General features: G+C 36.8%; 1 protein-coding gene across 1 annotated transcript in view; it reads left to right on the forward strand.

The window, feature by feature from the left end:
* Nucleotides 1-19043, forward strand: part of TXNDC16 (thioredoxin domain containing 16) — a 126824-nt gene that overhangs the window by 15772 nt on the left and 92009 nt on the right. Inside the window, 2 exon segments of the mRNA XM_050798081.1 lie at nt 12155-12276; nt 16288-16378. Coding sequence (XP_050654038.1) covers nt 12155-12276; nt 16288-16378 — 213 coding nt within the window.

The following is a 19043-nucleotide window of genomic DNA, read 5'->3' on the forward strand; positions in this document are numbered from 1 at the left end:
ATTTTGGGGAGACACAAACATTTAGACCATAGTACCAGGTAGGAACCTCATCTTTGTTTTTTATTTTTTTTAATTTTTTTAAATTTTGAGATGGAGTCTTACTCTGTCACCCAGGCTGGAGTGCAGTGGCATGATCTTGGCTTACTGCAACCTCCACCTCCCAGGCTCAAGCGATCCTCCCACCTCAGCCTCCCGAGTAGCTGGGACCATAGGCATGTGCCACTCATCTTCGTTATTCTCATGGGGATTTTTTAAGTACCTGGCTTTCTTCTTATCCCAGCTGGATTTCTTTCTGGATTCTCTAGCTCTGTGCCTGCCCAGTTAGTATGGAAAGAGTTTGTCCCAGCACATACCTCAGTGTTTACTGAGAGAGAAAGTTTAAGTTTTCTGGCCTGGAATCTCCATGCCTGGTATTTAGGTCTATCTGGGGACCATTCTTGGAATCTTTCCCTGAATTAAGTCTGATATTCTCTTCCGTAACAGAGCTAGAAAATATAACTTGTTAAGGACACAGGTTTACATGGACTTTTCCAATTTAATGTTATAAGCCTGTTGTCCACTAAGACCTTTGCTGACATTGACGGTCTTTTTCTCCTTGGGTCTCCTCTTCCTCTCTTACCTACAAAAATTGGTAGTTTAACTCCTGGAAATTCAAAACTTACAGGTGAAAAGTTGTGCTTATCACTTTACAAATGTTCCAGTCCCAATAATATGTTAACAAAAGGCCTTTAGAAATTCCTGATAACCATGGGCCCTGATATTTGTAGACTAAGGAACCAATTGTAATGAGTGGAGATGGTCTTTTGAGGAAGGAATTCCTTGGAATCCCTTTCCTGGGACAGAGGGGTAGCCATCTTGATGGTGGGGGTTCTATGAAGCTTAGCAAGAAGTCCAAGTAATAGATATGACATTTGTTCTCAGGAAGCTTACTAGTTAGCAGCTGTTTTTCCAGTGGATACCTGATGACCCAGAAATGAGGGTGAAGAAACAGAAAAAAAAGTCTTTTCATAAAGTATGAATCCACATTTGACACCAAATCCTGGAGTGGCATATCCACATTGAACAACTTGATGACAAGGTGGTTTTGAAACAGCTGGCGCTAGATATGGAGAGGCTGTCAGCACTGAGGACTGTGTTATCTAAACTGGTTACCCCATGAGGCTCAGCTCATTCAATCCTCCTTTAGTAGTGTCCTGTTCTAAGTGCTGTACTAATGCTGATTTATAGAACTTGAAATCCACAAATAGTTTATTCCCCATGTTCCTGCTGTGTGCCAGACACTTGTTAGACATTGGCTATAAAAAACAGAATAGGATATGGCTTCTGTTCTCTAGGAATTTAGTGTTGCACAGACAGATACAGAAACAGGATCTATTATTAATATGTGATAAGTAAGGAACATAGTAGAAGTATGTATGCATAAGGGCTAATGGATCCACAGAGAAGGGAATAGTTACTCATGTCTAGAATGAGGGTGGATATTTATTAGGTGGGCTTCCTGAAGGAAGTGGCAGTTGGGATGAGTGTTAAAGGATAAGTACTTGGTGAAAAAGGGGAAGATGGGAAAAGCAAGAGGAACTTTGTGACAAAGGCATAGAGCAGCCATGTTCAATCTTTTTTTTGGCTTCCCTGGGCTGCATTGGAAGAAGAATTGTCTTGGTCCGCACATAAAATACACTAATGATAGCCGACAAGCTTAAAAATATTTGCAAAAACATCTCATAATGTTTAAAGAAAGTTTACAAATTTGTGTTGGCCCATATTCAAAGCTGTACTGGGCTGCATGTGGCCCATGAGCCACCACAGGTTGGACAAGCTTGTCATAGAGGTTAGAAGTAGTTGGGAGAAGGTGGTGGTTTTACCAGAGTATAAAATGTGAAGCAGGAGATAAGAGTAGAAGAGTAGACATGGGGTCAGAGGAAGGGAATTTTTGTTTTCCCTTTGTATAAGCTTAGGCTTTTGGGTAGCCACTGAAAAGTGAGGAGTCCAGCTCTAGGCCAACATCCTTATGTGATCTTTCAGGCCTGATCGTATGCAATATTCCAAGGCTATACCTGTCAAACCTTTATCTATTATATAAGAGGTATAATATATATACACATATATATACCTAGGTATTATATATATGTATATACACACAAATACATATATAGGTATTTTATATACAATATATAATAGATATATATAAATATATGTAATAGGTATTATTTATAAATACATATAATAGGTATTATATATAAATATGTAGAATAGGTATTATATATAAATATGTAGAATAGGTGTTATAATTATATAGAATAGGTATTTATATAATTATAGTAATTATTAATATCTATTCTATATAATTATAATACATATTATATATTATAATATAGGTATTATACATTATGTAATATGTATTATGTAATAATTTATATAATAGGTATTATAATAATAGATATTATATATAAATACACACATATATATACCTTGGTATAATATATATACCAGTATATGAAAGATTGATTTCTGCATACTAATTTTGTGTCTTTCAATCTTATGGATTTTTATTATAAATTGAAAAATGAACTAGTTACAACTATTATACTTATTAATAATAAGCAAAATAGTATTTCTCTTATATTAAGGATATTATTACTGTAACTTATTACTAAGCAATTTTTTCTGTTTATATTCTTGCCTTTTTTCTAAGATACTCTTATCTACTATTAGATATGTACATAAGAGCTGTATATATATATCATATATAATTCTACATTTACATTTTATTAGTCAGTAAACAGGCAAGTCAAAATTTCCTGGGATTGCCTCCATTTACAAAAATTCATTGACATACATATGAAAATATATTAATTTTAACTATTCCATTATTTTTGATCTAAATCCACTACTTAGCCTAATAATAAGAAGAAATATTTACAGATGTTTGGATTTTTCTCAAAATACTTGTTTATGAACTAAAAGCTTGCATTACAGAATATGTGTTACTTTATTTGCCTTGCTTTTTAAAAATGTGTAACCCATGCTATTACTTTTATCCCAAAGCATTTGAATTGTTCCTTATTTAGAATGTTTTACTCTGGACCAGTGACCTACAGTTATACTTGAACTTTGCTACTTCGTCAACAGAAAAGATCAACATTTTAGATAATTTGTTATTTTCAGAATATGGAATTGAAGAAAAAATTAAGTTAGTGAAATCTGAGATAGAATAACAAGTATAAACTTAGGATTATGTTTATACTAATTGTTAATATTTGAAACATATATTTTTGGACCATTATTGTCAATTATGTACCTTTTTTGGTAGGATATTTACAATATTGCTGAAACATCATTGATTTAAAATATAGTGACTTGCCAGTCTATTAAAATTTTCTCGCATTGATTTTGCAGGATATAGTAAGTGAAATACATCAAATGGTCAGGGCATAGCATAATACTTTTTACATAGGAGAGGGGGTGTTAAGTCCAAAACTCTGAAGAGTCTGAGTTGTTACCCTACTTGTGTGTCTGTGTTTTATATATATATATGTGTTATACACACATGGAAGACCTCTGAATTTGAGAACTGACCTTACAGCAATAACAGCAGCCAGAGTAGCATGGTAGTGCAATCTTCATAGCTAGTTCTCTGCAGAATGACAAGGCAAGAGTCAGATGCTTATTCCTATACATAGCAAGGTTTGAAGGAGAACTTCAACATTATTAATATCCGAGTTTATATAGGAGCTGACACACTTACTCTTCCCCTCTGAAAAGAAAGTGCTTATCTTTTACTGTGGAATGTAAGAGCAGAAGAGGAAGGCCTCTATCCCTAAATATAAGCATTTGACTCTGGGGAAGAGAAGATAGTGTGTAGAAAAAACAAAAATTATTTTTCCTTTGTTCCCTCAAAGCATAGAATACTTCTGCGACCAGATGTTTGAGGAGTCTTCTCCACACACCACCTCTGTAGCTGACATCAGTGGGGTGTCCTGTCATTCAATTCTGAGGGTACCTACCTGAAGATAGTATCAGATCCTGCATGTTGAAGGCCAAGTCCCCAAGACTGCCCCCTACCTGAGATGCCAGTCACATAGGACAGAAGCTCCCATGCTTCTGTCTGAACAGCTATAAATTTGGGTTCTCATGGCTCCAACAAGCCCCTCTTCGGGCTTGACTGTTTCTCTAGAGTGGCTCACAGAACTCAGGGGAACAATTATTTGCGTTTATTGGTTTATTACAAAGGGTATTGCAAAGGATACAGATGAAAAGATGCATGGGGCAGGGCACATGGGAAGGGGCGTGGAGCTTCCATGCCCTCCCCTGGTGTGCCACCCTCCAGGAACTTCTGTGCATTTTGCTATCTGGAAACTCTTCAAGCTCTGTCCCTTTGGGGTTTTATGGAGACTTTGTTATGTAGATATGATTGATTAAACCATTGGCCATGGGTGACCAAGTAACCTTTAGCACCTCTCTCCTCCTCAGAGATTGAGGGTTGGAGCTGAAAGTCCTAACCCTCTAATCATGCCTTGGTCTTTTAGTGACCAGGCCTCATCCCAAAGCTATCCGCCAGTCATCAGTCAGCACATTAGCTTACACAAGACATCAGTTTGGTGGAGATTGTAAGGATATTAAGAGTTGTATGCCAGGAAACGGGGTTGAGGACCAAATATATATTTTGCAATATGACAGATATGTTTTATTTCTCTTTGAATGGAAGCAGATGGCTCCTGGAGAAAAGGAAACATGCCTGGAATGAGAATTCTCCATTTTTCTATCTTGCTAGATTTGATCTTCAGGAGACTTGATCTGTGTGGGAGCACTGGGAGAGCAACACAGGATTTCTTTCTACAGAGGCACATATAAATGCATATAGTATACATGTATGTGGCATAAATATTACAAGGTTTCACAAAAACTGAACACATTGGTTGATAGGAATGATATGGGGAAGCTGGGGGTGGGGGATGAAGGACTTTTAGGTAGACTCTTTAGTCTTTAACTTTTTTGGTACCTTTTGTGTTTCGAGTCCTATAAAAGTATTACCACTTTGTGAAATAAATGAAATTTAAATTAAAAATGAGATTTGGATTTATAGTCTAAAAATTCTTAACTCTGCTTTCTAAATATACAAAGTGAAAAGTGGTAGAATTGAGTGGTTCATTCACTATGCGAGGAAAATTTTACTTCCAGCTTCTAGATGGGGTTAAGAATGGTAATACAGTTGGCCCTCTATATTCACAGGTTCTGCATCTGTGGATTCAACTCCAAGTGCATCAAAAATATTTGAAAAAAGCAATCAAATATAACAATACAACAGTAAAAAAAATAAAATTTAAAATATGGTATAACATATATACTATATTATATACACTATATATACTATTTATACTATATATACACTATATAGATACTATATATACCATATATACTACATATACACTATACTATATATACTATAACATATATACTATATAAAATATAGTATAACATAGCATTTACATTGTATTAGGTATGATAAGTAATTTAGAGATTTTTTTTTTTTTTTTTTGGGACGGAGTCTCGCTCTATTGCCCAGGTTGGAGTGCAGTGGCCGGATCTCGTCTCACTGCAAGTTCTGCCTCCCAGAATTATGCCATTCTCCTGCCTCAACCTCACGAGTAGCTGGGACTACAGGCGCCCACCACCACGCCCGGCTAGTTTTTTTTGTATTTTTTTAGTAGAGTAAGGGTTTCACCTTGTTAGCTGGGATGGTCTCGATCTCCTGACCTTGTGATCCGCCCGTCTCGGCCTTCCAAAGTGCTGGGATTATAGGCTTGAGCCACCGCGCCCGGCCAATTTAGAGATGATTTAAAGTATACAGGGAGATGTGTGTAGGTTATAGCAAATTCTCTGCCGTTTTATATGGGACTTGAGCATCCATGGGTTTTGGTATCCAAGAATCAATCCTGGCTATCAATCCCCTGAGGAGGATTGTATTTAGAAAAGGAAAGTAACAACTGATTTTTATATTAATTAATTAATTATTATTATTATTTTGAAATGGAGTCTCACTCTGTCACTCAGGCTGGAGCGCAATGGTGCAGTATCAGCTCACTGCAACCTCCGCCTCCTGGGTTCAAGCAATTCTCCTGCCTCAGCCTCCTGAGTAGCTGGGATTACAGGCTTGCGCCACCACGCCTGGCTAATTTTTTTTTTTTTTTTGTATTTTTAGTAGAGACAGGGTTTTACCATGTTGGTCAGGCTGGTCTCGAACTCCTGATCTTGTGATCCGCCCGCCTCGGCCTCCTGAAGTGTTGGGATTACAGGTGTGAGCCACTGCGCCCGGCCCAACTAATTTTTATTGATTGAGAATATGAGCAATTTATATTTATTTTCCTTGTTCTTGTGTGTTATACTTGCAGCCTCATGAGATTATTGTGATGATCAAAATAACACGTGAAAATAATGTGTTATGGATTTTTCCCAGTGATCTAAAATGTTATTTGTTTTATATATATATAAATGCAGGAAGTTTTATTTATCAGTTAAGAAGAAAAAACAAATGTGAGTTCGTGGTGTGGCAGTTGCTGGGGATATTTGCCGTGAGGCAGCAGTTGCAATGAAAGGCCATTCTTCTTCTTTTTCTTTTCTTTTTTTTTTTTTTTTTTAGTTTCACTCTTGTTGCCCAGGCTGGAGTGCAATGGCGTGATTTCGGCCTTGTGCAATCCCCACCTCCTGGGTTTATGCGATTCTCCTGCCTCAGCCTCATGAGTAGCTGGGATTACAGGCACTTGCCACCATGGCCAGCTAATTTTTTGTATTTTTAGTAGAGACAGGGTTTCACCATGTTGGCCAAGCTGGTCTCAAACTCTGGACCTCAGCTGATCCACCGCCTCAGCCTCCCAAAGTGCTGGGATTACAGGAAGTGAGCTACCATGCCCAGCCCATTCTTTTTTACCTGTACTCATTGTTGACTCCTAAGAATCCTCAGGCCAGGTGAGGTGGCTCACACTGTAATCCCAGCACTTTGGGAGGCTAAGGGAAGAGGATCACTTGAGGCCAGGAGTTCAAGACCAGCCTGGGCAATATAATGAGACCCCAGTCTCTACAAAAAAATTTTAGGAATTAGCCAGGCATGGTGATGTGTGCCTGTCATCCTAGTTCCTTGGATGAAGCTGAGACAGGAGAATGGCTTGAGCCCAGAAGCTTGAGGCTGCAGTAAACTATGATTTTGCCACTCAGCCTGTGTGACGGAGCAAGACCCTCAAAATAAATAAATAAATAAATAAAATGATGCAAAAGAAAAAAAATCACCAAATGATGCAAAAAGAAAAGATAATCCAGTAAGAAACAGTGAAACCTCATTGACTCTTTATTAAGATATGGTACTTCTTGTGACAATACTGTATTTGATTAGAAAACAGAAGTTCCTTTCCTTTTATGTTACCCATACTACTCATAACATGAACTTCAAATATTAGAAGAATGATTTTTAACTGTCATAGTTTCTACTCATATTTTATTATTTAACACATTACTGCAGACCGTAAGGATTGAGTGTTTAGGCACTGTTACTGTATAACCTCAGGGGAAAGTTACTTTTACAACTGTCCTCCTCTAAAACTCCTGAACTGTGCCCATGCTGGTCTCTTCTGAATAGGTATTGAGCTATTGCTCATTCTTTTATCTGTATCAGATTTGTTCCTATAAGATACTGTCAGGTGGGTTCCTGTTCGATAATGACGTACTTTTTACTGGGAAATTATGAGAAAAAATTGCTTTTCTTGGATTTGAATTCCTTACAGCTCTGTTAATTGGTATTAATGGTTATATCTCCAAACTGCAAAGTTTTATACAAAGTGCTTCTACCAGTGCATACGTGGTACATGACATATATTAGGTGCTTAAATTTTGGATTTGTGGATGATGAATTTGGAAGTTTTACTTTTTCGTTGTTAAGAATGGGAAGACCAGAAATACTCTTAAATTTTAAGGTCATAAAATTGTTTCTAGTAGTAAGAATTTTATAAGAAACAAGCTAATAGGAGAATATATAATTTATGACAAAAGACTGAGACTGATATTTGCGAACTTTATTATTGTACTCTCAAGAGGTGGCTTCTACCTGTTTGATTTGTTTTTAATCTGTGTTAATTTAGATATACTTATTAAAAGAGTTTGGGATATTTCTTTTTATGTGTGAATCTGCCCCGTCATAATACACAGTAATTAATTTAGATAAAAGTCATTTCTTCCTCTCTTTTTTTTTCCTGGGGGTTTTGGTATGGTAAAACATTTACATTTTCCTTTTTGTTGGGTTCTGAGAATTTGAATGATGACAGAAATGTAATACAGAAACTGTCTGTATCTCGAAAAAGATTGAGTTGCCTGCTGCTCTAAAAGTAGGGTCAGGTAGACCCTTCGTTGTTTTTCTTTCTGACACCCACTCAATTCTTGGCCAAATATCTTATCTACCTAATAGTTATTGCAGGAAAATCTCAGGAAAAGCATGCCAAAGAAAATGAAGGCCTTTCTGGGACAGGAAGAACCTAGTTAGAGCAGCCCCAGGCTGTTTTACCCCATCAACAGAGCAAGAAAATCCCAAGAGAGACTTTTCCTTTAACCCATTTTGTCAGTATTTCTCCTCTTTGGAACTGGAGTAAGGAAGCACAGACTGTGGAATGGATCCTCATATTCTGAAAATTAATATATTAAAGAATATATTAAAGTGAGGAAGCCATTGGGAGAAATAATAGAGATCATTACATTATGAATGTCATTAGTTTTGGTTATTATTATGTCATGGATAATGACTACTTAATGAGCTTTGGGACATTAGGCAGGGTAACCTCTTTAAGCCCCATGACCTTATCTTTAAAATGGGGTTAATGATAGTTCTACTTTCAGATGGTTGCCATGAAAATTAAACAAGACAGAGTGCATTGCTGAGGATTTTTAGTTATAAGCCCTAGAATCTGGGTCTGACTGGCTTAAGCAGAAAAGGATTTGGAGGGGATATAGGAAATCTCAGCCTTGCTAGAAGAGCTGGAGAACTGGACTCAAAGGTTAGACAGCTCTGGATACAGTGAAAGTTATGATACAGAATGAGTCTGAGGAAGACAGCTGCATTATTGCTGAGCATTAGATACTATGGCTTGCATTACCTGCATTGGGGCTGTGACTAACACTTGTCATTGCTACCTTTGAAGCCAACTGTTATTGCCACTGCCTCTTGAAATAATTCTTTACTGTTCCTTGTTCTTGGTATCACTTGCTCCTGCTTCAGAATCTCAGGCAAGTGATTGTTTGTCAGATAGTCATGCCTTGTAACAAGGAATCTGGGAAAGCAAGGTTGACAGTGTGATCTTTCACTTGGGCTCTGCCTACCTTGAAGACTTTGAAAACTGGACAAAGCAAAAGGGAGTGGGCAGCCCCCAAATTGACAAATTGCCACTATTCATAAAGTGCTTAGTACTATGCCTAGCATGTGGTAAGTACCTAATAAATATTTGCCAGTCTTTATTGCAAACAATGGTTGGGGAGGGTTGTACACTCAGATTTAATTTTTGAAGCAAATAGATTGGAGATAATAAAACAATAAAAGTCATGACTAGGTGAATGTAATTTCCAAGCCTAGAATTTACATGGTAGTCCAATTAAGTTAACTAGATTGTACCACCCAACTGTTTTGAAGTAACTGAAGGGTGATTCGGGACTTGTTAGTCAAAATGTATAGGCAGTCAATAGTTCAGCTTGCCACTGAGACTCCATTGCCATTCTTTAGTTGCCACCTTTCCACCTGTTTTCCCATTTTTATGAGTGGTCAGTAATACAATTTAGAAAATTCTGGCCTTGGTGTCAGAAGCTCTACCAGCAACTAGAAGTATGATTTGGAGCAGGTTACTTAGTCTCTCAGATTGCTGCCTGTGTGTGAGTATGTGTGTAATACTGTTCCAGAAGTATTGTTGAAGGGTTAAATGAAAACCTGAAAATATCTAGCACATAGTGAATACTGCCCAGCAAATATTTCTTATAAAAGCAAAACGAGAGCCCTGGGAATGATAGAAGATCAAGTTTTACATTTCTTTTAAAAAGTGGAACAAATCTGTAATGAATGGAGAAATATTTCAGCCAGTGTAAGTTAGGGCAGCGCTTTCAGGGTGCCTGCTAAGTGGAAATATTTTTATAGTAATACTAAGGCATTATTTGGCTTTTTCACTTTCATTCCCTCATGAATGGGGTTTGGGGGTTCTAGAGGCTACATGATGTGTGATGTCACAACAGATTGGATACAGGAGCAGAAATGAACATCCAGCTGTCTTCTATTTAGTCCGATATTAAAGATATTTGCAAAAAATGTAAAACAAGGCCAGGCACGGTGGCTCACGCCTGTTATCCCAGCACTTTGGGAGGCCGAGGCGGGCAGATCACGAGGTCAGGAGTTCGAGACCAGCCTGGCCAATATGGTGAAACTGCATCTGTACTAAAAATCCAAAAAAAAATAGGTATAGAGGTGCGCACCTCTAGTCCCAGCTACTCAGGAGGCTGAGGCAGAAGAATCGCTTGAACCCAGGATGCGGAGGTTGCAGTGAGCTGAGATCGTGCCACTGCACTCCAGCCTGGGCAATAGAGCAAGACTCCGTCTCAAAAAAAAAAAAAAAAAGGTAAAACAATACCATTCTTCACTAAGTTTTCCTTTGGTTTTGTAAATTTTAGTTATTTTTTAAATAAAAAGTATTTATGTTAACATGTAATGGCATTTATTTTTAAGAATTAATAAATATTTTTAAATTCCTGTTTTAATTCCTATTTTGGCAACTATTGATAAACATAACTTACATAAACAAAAGCTCCTTGAGGACCTCAGTAATTTTAAAGGATATAAAAGTTTCCTGAGACCAAAAGTTTGAGAACTGCTGTATTAGGAAAAACTTTATAGGAGGAACTGTGTTTGACTAATTTATTTGAAGTATTTGAGTGAACTTTTGTTCGTTTAAGTATTGGACCTGCAACATGAAAATTTTGAAAAGTTTTCAAAAGTTTTTGAAGTTTAGCCTATCAAAAATACACAACTTATGCACATGGGGATTAAGTGGAATGAGTTGTTAGGGATAGATAATTTATACAGAAGTAGACAACTTTAAAAAAGGGATAATTTGGGATGAATAAATATGATCAGTCAATCTGACTTATGCACCGAAGGGATGATTTGGAAGAATTACAGTCAGGTGGAAAGATCACTGGACTAGTACTGAGAACACCTGTTCTGTATTCTGTCCCTGGCTTCTTGATGCAATAAATGCGTTTTTGAGTAAGCTATTCAGTGTTTTGAACTTCCATTTTTTCAAATAAAGAATGAGTAAGTAATTCCTGCCCTACTTTTTCTTTCATTCATTCAATAAATATTTATTGAATATCTACAATGTACTAGGCTGTATTATAAGTTTTTACAGATATAGTGATAAAATACACAAAATCCTTGCCTCAAGGGCGTGAGGGTTTAATGAGAAAGGTGGGGATAAACAAGTAAATAAATATATAAATAATTATAAATTGTAATAAGTACTATAAAGGAATCAACTAGTGAAATGAGAGGAAAATGCTACAGGCTTTACTTACACAAGACCAACAGGGAAGACTTCTCTGAGGCAATGATGTTTAATCTGAGATCATACTTATAAAATGGAACAAAAGGAATAGCTTCCAGCAAAGAAAACTGTGTGCAGAGGCTCTGAGGTTTGCCTAGAATGTTGTAAACATGAGGAATGGTAGAACAAAATGAGGTTGGAGAGATAGACAAGGTCTAGGTCTTGTTAGACCTTATAGGCCATGCAAAGAAGCCTGCTGTTTAGGTTTGTGAAGGGCTTAAATGTGTTCAAGGCTGAGAGATCTATGTGGGATTATTTGGCCAGACTAGGGTGTTAGTGAATACAGTTTTAATCTGTTGAGACCATTGTAATAGAGAATGAACACCGTCTCACAACTGTCCCTGGTTGATGTTCTCAGAGACAGATTAATGATCTGGAGAGTGATTCTAATTTAGTATCATTAAAATGCTTACATTATCACTACTGATAATTTGTTCAATGGAGATATATTTCTCTTTTGGTTAGGTTCTTTAACTGAAGTGTGGTGTCACTAAATACATACCAGATTTTTCTACTAATTATGTCTGTATTTATTTCAGTGCTCTTCTTTTTAATGAAGTGAAATATATTACCAACCTGGAAGACCTTCAGAACATAGAAAATGCTCTGAAAGGAAAAGCAAATATTATATTCTCATATGTAAGAGCCACTGGAATACCAGGTATTCTTTGACTTTTGCTTTAATCTTTGCTGTGCCTCTGTACTTATGTATGCTGAAGTACTTAAGATAGTGTATTTTCTTACTACAGTCTTAATATTTAAAATAAATCTAAAGCATCTTTACTATTACACTATTTTTCTTTAAATGGGCAGCATAATACAGTGGTTGAACAAGAACTCTCTAGGTTAGACTTCTTGCCATACTGATTACTTGTAGTGAGTCCCTGGACAAGTTACTTAATTTCAGTTTCCTAGTGATGGGGAAAATAAATCATGCCTACCTCTTAGTGTAATTGTGAGAATCAAATGAGCTTTAATGAATAATTAAAATTATTTTAATTAATTAATTAAATGAATAATTAAATGGTTCCTGGAGTGTAGTAGATGCTCTCAAAGTGTTAGCTATTTCTTTCTGATTTCCTTATAGCCCTCCTGTACCTGGTGTAGTAGTGCCCAGTATTCAGTAAATAATGTTGACTAGCTTAGATTGGAAGGAGCAAAGACAGAGTAAGGGAGAAAAAATAGGAAGTTATTGCAATAAGTCAAGCAAGAGATGATGCTGGGTGGCTTGGACCAGGGTGAGGGCAATGGAGGTGGCAGTAAGTTTGAATTTTAGCAGTGTTTGGAAAGTAAAACTAACTTGAGTTTGCTGATCTATTGGATATAGATTGAGAAATAGTGGAGACAAGGGTGGTTCTGGGGTTTGGGCCTGAGCTACTTGAAAGGTGAATTTGCTAGCAACTGAGGTTCAGAAGACTGTGAATAGATAGTTTGGAGAGGAAGCTCTTGGAATTCACTTTTTGACATCATACTTGTGAAATACCCAATAGACATTCAAGTAGAGATATCAATATGGTAGTTGGATATTACTAGACTGCATTTTATGTTGGGAGTACCGACTAGGGATGTAAATTTGAGAAATAAAGCTGTGAGACCAGAAGAGATCACTGAGTGAGTCTAGAAGGAAAAGAGAGGACTGAACCTATTAGATACTTCAATATTTATGTATCAGTAAGGTAAGGAGGAACCGATAAGGGAGACAGAATGAATATGGTAGAAGTGCCCAGTAAGCAAGGTAAAGACAGAATTTTAAGGTGGAGAGCAGGAACAATTGTGTCAAATGATGCTGAAAGGTTGATTTAAGATCAGAAGTGCCAAGTGGCCATTATGCCTAGCAGTGTAGAAGTTACTGGTGACCTTGACAGGCACAGTTTCTGTAGAGTGGTAGGGGTATAATGCCTAGTAGGAGGGATATAAGACAGAATAGGTAGAGAGCAATTGAAGACTGAATACGGAGACTTGTTAGAAAAGTTTTGCTATTGGGAAGGAGAAATACAGGGCACTGACTGGAAGAATATATGGGGTTAGGAGAAGAATTTTTTAAAAAGCATATTTGTATGTTAATGAGAAAGATCTGGTAGGAAAGGGGAAATGCCTCACACAGGAAAAAGAGGGGAGAGTTGCTGGAGCAAAATTTTCGAGTAAGCAAGAGAGAATGGAATCTAGTGAACAAGGGCAGGGGTTGTTCTTGGGTGGGAGCACAGAAGGTTCATCTCTGGTAACCAGAGGGATGAGAAAATATGGACATCCATTCAGCCAAGTGGGTAGATAGATATGATGCTAAGAGTTTATAAAAGTGTTTTGGTTTGTTTTTTAATTAGTTCTTTGTTCTCAGTGAAATAGACACAAAATCGTCAGCTAGTTTGAGGGAAGAGTTGAAAGAGCTATTTCGGAGGCCTGGAAATAAAGAATGGTTGTTAGGCAGCAATAATAGTTAATATCAGCAATTTAAAGTGACACCATTAGCATGGTGATGCTAGCTTGTTTTGGCTTCCCTCCTCCTCTCCCCAGCTATGTTTCCTTTTGCAGCCATAAGTATTGAACAGGCCAAACAATGAGTTAACTTGGATTATATTTTTTAGCCTAAAAAACACGGCAGGGAAATTATTATAAAGATTGACCAGGGAATTTAAGCTTAATTAGGGGGAAAGAGAAGACCAGAGAGGGAGGACCTATGGATTGTAGGTCTTGATGGGTTAGAGTTGTGTGCTATACAGAGTGAGCTGGAGATGTGTGTTTGTGTGGGGGAGGAGGCTAGATATGGAAATTAAAGAGGGGATTGCAGTAATTGGTAATTGCAAGGTGTAGAGTTAGTGGTTAAGATATGATTGAAGAAAGATGACTGTGATAAAGAAGGGCAAGGCCTGAGAGAGTGGGATTTTGAAAGGATCATCTACGTGGATAATAATAAAATTCCCAAGGATTAAGACAGGGGTAGTACTAGAGAGAGTGACATTGTGATAGAAGCTAAATTCTTCATGGAATGATGGGGAGTGATCCTGGCTGAGGTGTTTTGGGTGACTCCAAGGTGGGGTGGTGAGTGGAATAATCTGATGATACGCAATTCAAGTGCTAGGAGAATGTGTGAGGGATGGGAAGATAATTGTCTGGAAATGACAATGAGGAGAAAAAGGAAAATAAAACATGAAAAGGAGGAATCATCAAAGAAATAATTCAAGAAAATTTCCGGAACTGAAGGTTTGAGCTTCCAGATGGAATGGACCTATTGAGTCCCAGCATAGTGGATTACCACAGAGCCACACTAAAACATCCTATTTTGAAATTTTAGAATATTAGATTAAAAGACTATTCTAAAATCTTCCAGAGGGGAAAGAAGAGTTTGCAGTTCAAGGACTGAGAATCAGAATGGCATTGAACTTCTTAAATTGCTGCACTAGAAATGGAAGGAAATGGAGCAGTGTTTTCAGAATTCTCAGGGGAAATGACTAGACCCTAGAATTCTGTACCCAGCCGACTATAGCTAATTGTGAAAATAAAATTAAGACACTTTCAGATGTGCAGGACTGCAAAAGTTATCTATTCCATATGTCCTCTTGTAGGAAGGTGTTAGATAATGGGCACAAGGGAGCAATAAAGAAGACGATATTGGAAAACAGGCAAAAGGACCCAACACAAGAGAGGGAGTAAGAGAATCCTAAGGATGGCAGTTGTGCAGCAGGCCAGGTAGCAAGAGTCCATCTTGGAGCAAATCAGAAGGCTCTGTAGAAATGTTTACAAGAAGATGGATTTGGTAGTATACTTGATATATTTGAAGTATTGAGAGAGTTAGAAAATTGTGGAAGAGTTTAGGAAGAAATTAGGAAAAAACTTAAACAAAATTTTTAAAAAGATAGTTATAACTATAGTGAAGAAGTTGCTCAAAAAGGGAAAGTGGCCATTCTGTACCATATGGCTCGTCTGTAAATAGTATTTACTGTGTCAACAAAGTAAATACTAGATATTGATCTAATAAAAGTTAGAACTATATTGGGAGAGTTGGGATGGGACGTATTTACATTTGTGGAGCTAAGTTTCAGGAAAGAGAGATGATTTGTCATCTTCCACAGTAGGAAGTCAACAGATAATACTAAAACTCTTATTATATACATTAAGTTATATATGATGCACATACACATATATGTATGAAACAAAGAGTTGAGATAAAAGAAATAAGAGAAGAAGAAATAAGAGTCGAAAGGGCTTGTCCCTTGGCAATTGGAAATGCAGTAGAGGGTGGGGAAGTGGTCATTTTTCTTAATATGCCTTGTAAAATTATTGTTTTCTTTCAGTGTAAGTTTGATTAAAAAAACTAACCCAGAAATAATATACACAGACACATACACAAATAAAACCGAACATGAAAATTGTATGGTGCGTTCATATTCTCTTCCCTACTACTAGAAAGAAACCACCACAAGTTTGTTGTATATTATATTCTCAAGTAAAACTCATTTTCTACTCCCTCTGAATTCTTCTCTTACCTTGAATAGAATAGACTTTTTATAACTTCTTTTAACTGCCTGCATTTTCCCAACTAGTATCCCTGTGAAGGATTTTTCTTTAAATATAGTAGAACATAAAGGAGGGTAGGATAATATACAGAATAGAAGTTTACATAGAGTCACACAAACTAATTTTTCGTGTCTTCCAACTCCCTTTATCTCTTCTTCAGAGCACAGAGCAGTCATGGAAGCTGCTTTTGTGTATGGGACTACATACCAATTTGTCTTAACCACAGAAATTGCCCTTTTGGAAAGTCTTGGGTATGTATAAAAAGCATATGTCAAAATTTAAAGGTTTTTTTTTTTTCTTGTTCACTTATTTCACATTACTTAGCATTTCCATTATACTCCCACAGCATGGGCTTAGATAAAGGAATCATAGCAGATGTGAAAATATAAATGAAACCTGAAATCCTCTTTATTACTATCATCTGCTGTATTACAGTCTTAAAATATACAGAAATGATGTTAGACTAAGGTAACGAAGGCAGTGTGGATAAGCTACGAGATGTGAGTGGCCAAGTGGGATATCTTAGGAATGGATCTCCTGTGGTGATCAGATGGGGGGGTAAAATAACAGCTTTCAAAATGAAGCTTCAGAAATTCTTTGTGAGACTTTTGTAAGTTACTTTGTCATAATAATCTTAAATGTATTTAGGTACAGTTTTTGAACAGAACGTTTGAATGTTTATTTTTCTTGTCTAGTTTACAATTTTAGGTAGAAGCCTATTTTCCACACTTTTTGGCTGGGCAACCTAGGGTTAAAGTTTTCTTTCTTTTTTGTTTGACTTCAAAATGCTCTTCAGGAAAATTAATCCAAAACAGGGCAAAATGGTGATTGTATGACCTTTTAATGCCATCCAAGAGTTTTTAATGAGCCCTCCTGCTGACCTCTCAGGAAACAGCAGCTATATGATATGCCACACACAAATGTTTAAAGCCCAGATGTTTTATAGCTCTACATTTAGAGGCTAGTGCATAGCAAACTGATAAGGTGAAATGACTTTTGAGGGAAGGGGAGTAGGGAGAGAAGAAAGTTTCTACAAAGAGAAGTTATATTTTTATTGCTCTGTATGACATTGACCAGCATTCCTTTTTCCATTAGTCTCTCCTTATTGACCTGTCTCATTCTGCTGGTTCTCTCATTAATGAGTTAAATAAAATGGATGCATGCTCACTGTTTGTCTGTACTGCTGATTTCCCATCCTGGAATAGGGGAAGCCTTGTTATTCTCCATACCACAGTGATTGCATGCTAGCCCCACCATTTCTCTGGGGGTTAGTTGTTTGTATTCTCTCATGTTACCAGCCTCTATATTTTTTAGTTAATGAATAATTGCAAATAATAGTGTTATTAAAACATAAAGAGGTGGTTATTTATTGGCAAGATATAGGTCCTATTATTTACCTTACACATCCTGTTAAGTTATACTATACATATATATAGTATATGTGTGTGTATATATGTACATATATATACACGTATATATATAGTGTATATATATACACACAGAATATGTATATATATTCTGATCTAAGACTAAGGCATGGTATTGTTGTGTAAGTTTTTTTGCTTTTCCTGTTTTTTAAATGGGAATTTAAAAATGCACAGTTATCTTCTTATCCTGTTTTTCATTTGCTTTGAGTATATGATGTATTGGGGAAGTTTGGATTATCATTTCTTCATGGGTAACAAGATGGTGATGAGTCATCCCTGGACCTGAGGTGACAGGGAGAGACTATAGATTCTGAATATAGTGGTGCTGTGATATGACTTCTGGATAAAGTAGTTGGCTATTTGGATTATCTCCTCACCAGGAGTGAGGTGAATACATTCTTTCTTTCACTTGTTAATTCTTTCATTCACCAAATATTTATTGAATGCTTTCTATGTGGTGTAGACACTATTCTAGCTTCTGGCGTTATAACATCAGTTAAGACTAGTATATTACTTGCTGTATCATATTGGATCTGAGTGTGTTTGAAATTATTTGTTAAAAGCATTTATGATAGATAGTAAAAGAGAGAGCATGCTATAGGCTCCAGTACTTTCTGCTACTTCCCTGTATTCCCTTCCTAAAAAATCTGTGGGCCAAGAAGGATATTACCCATGCCCCATAAATGTTACAATCCATTAAATCAGAGGTGGGCACCTGACCTAGGGCCAGCGAATCCATTGGCTTACTTGAGCAAATGAGAGAGATGAGAGATCCTCTCTCCCAGGAACTTCGAATTGGACATGGAAAAGCTGGATTGTACAGCAGGGTAGCTGTTCTGCTCACAGGAATGTTTTGCCCTCTTGTAAGTAAAACAGAAAGATGTCTTCCCAGATTGAATTGAGAGCTGAAAAGTGTTAATGGCAAATGAAGGTCCCTGAACTCTTCCTGTTCAGGTCTCTACATTTATTCTCTAACTTTTCTCTCATCCAATTATTTGAATTTTCCTTACATTCTGTGAGATTCTCTTATAAACTTCAAATAAGTTTCACTGTTTTTGTTTTCCATTATCTGCAAGCAAATGATCCCTGATAAAATAATTTTCCAACATTATTCTGTTGTTTCAGAGGCTGTGATACAGAGTCCAGCCTTAACTAGGACCTCCTGCACTCAACACTTTCCTTTCAGCAGTATGTGACTATTCAGGAATCTCCTCAACAAGTTATATGCTTTCATTGCATCTTAGGTTTTGTTTGAAATGCTCATTTGTCCTATCTTATTGGAGGGGTCATTCCCTCCCTTTTTGTTTTTTAAGCTCTGCAATAATCTCCCTTTTCTTCCCCTTCCTTCTCCTTCCTAGTTTGAAGCAGAAAGAAATATTTCCTTGTTCCTTGTAGTATTTTTGCATATTATAGCACTTACAAACTACATTTTAATTGTTTGACTGTCTCTCCTTCAAGGATGTAATTGTCTTATTTACCTTTATCTGTT

This window comes from Macaca thibetana, chromosome 7, assembly GCF_024542745.1.
Source record: "Macaca thibetana thibetana isolate TM-01 chromosome 7, ASM2454274v1, whole genome shotgun sequence".
NCBI classification, from domain to species: domain Eukaryota; kingdom Metazoa; phylum Chordata; class Mammalia; order Primates; family Cercopithecidae; genus Macaca; species Macaca thibetana.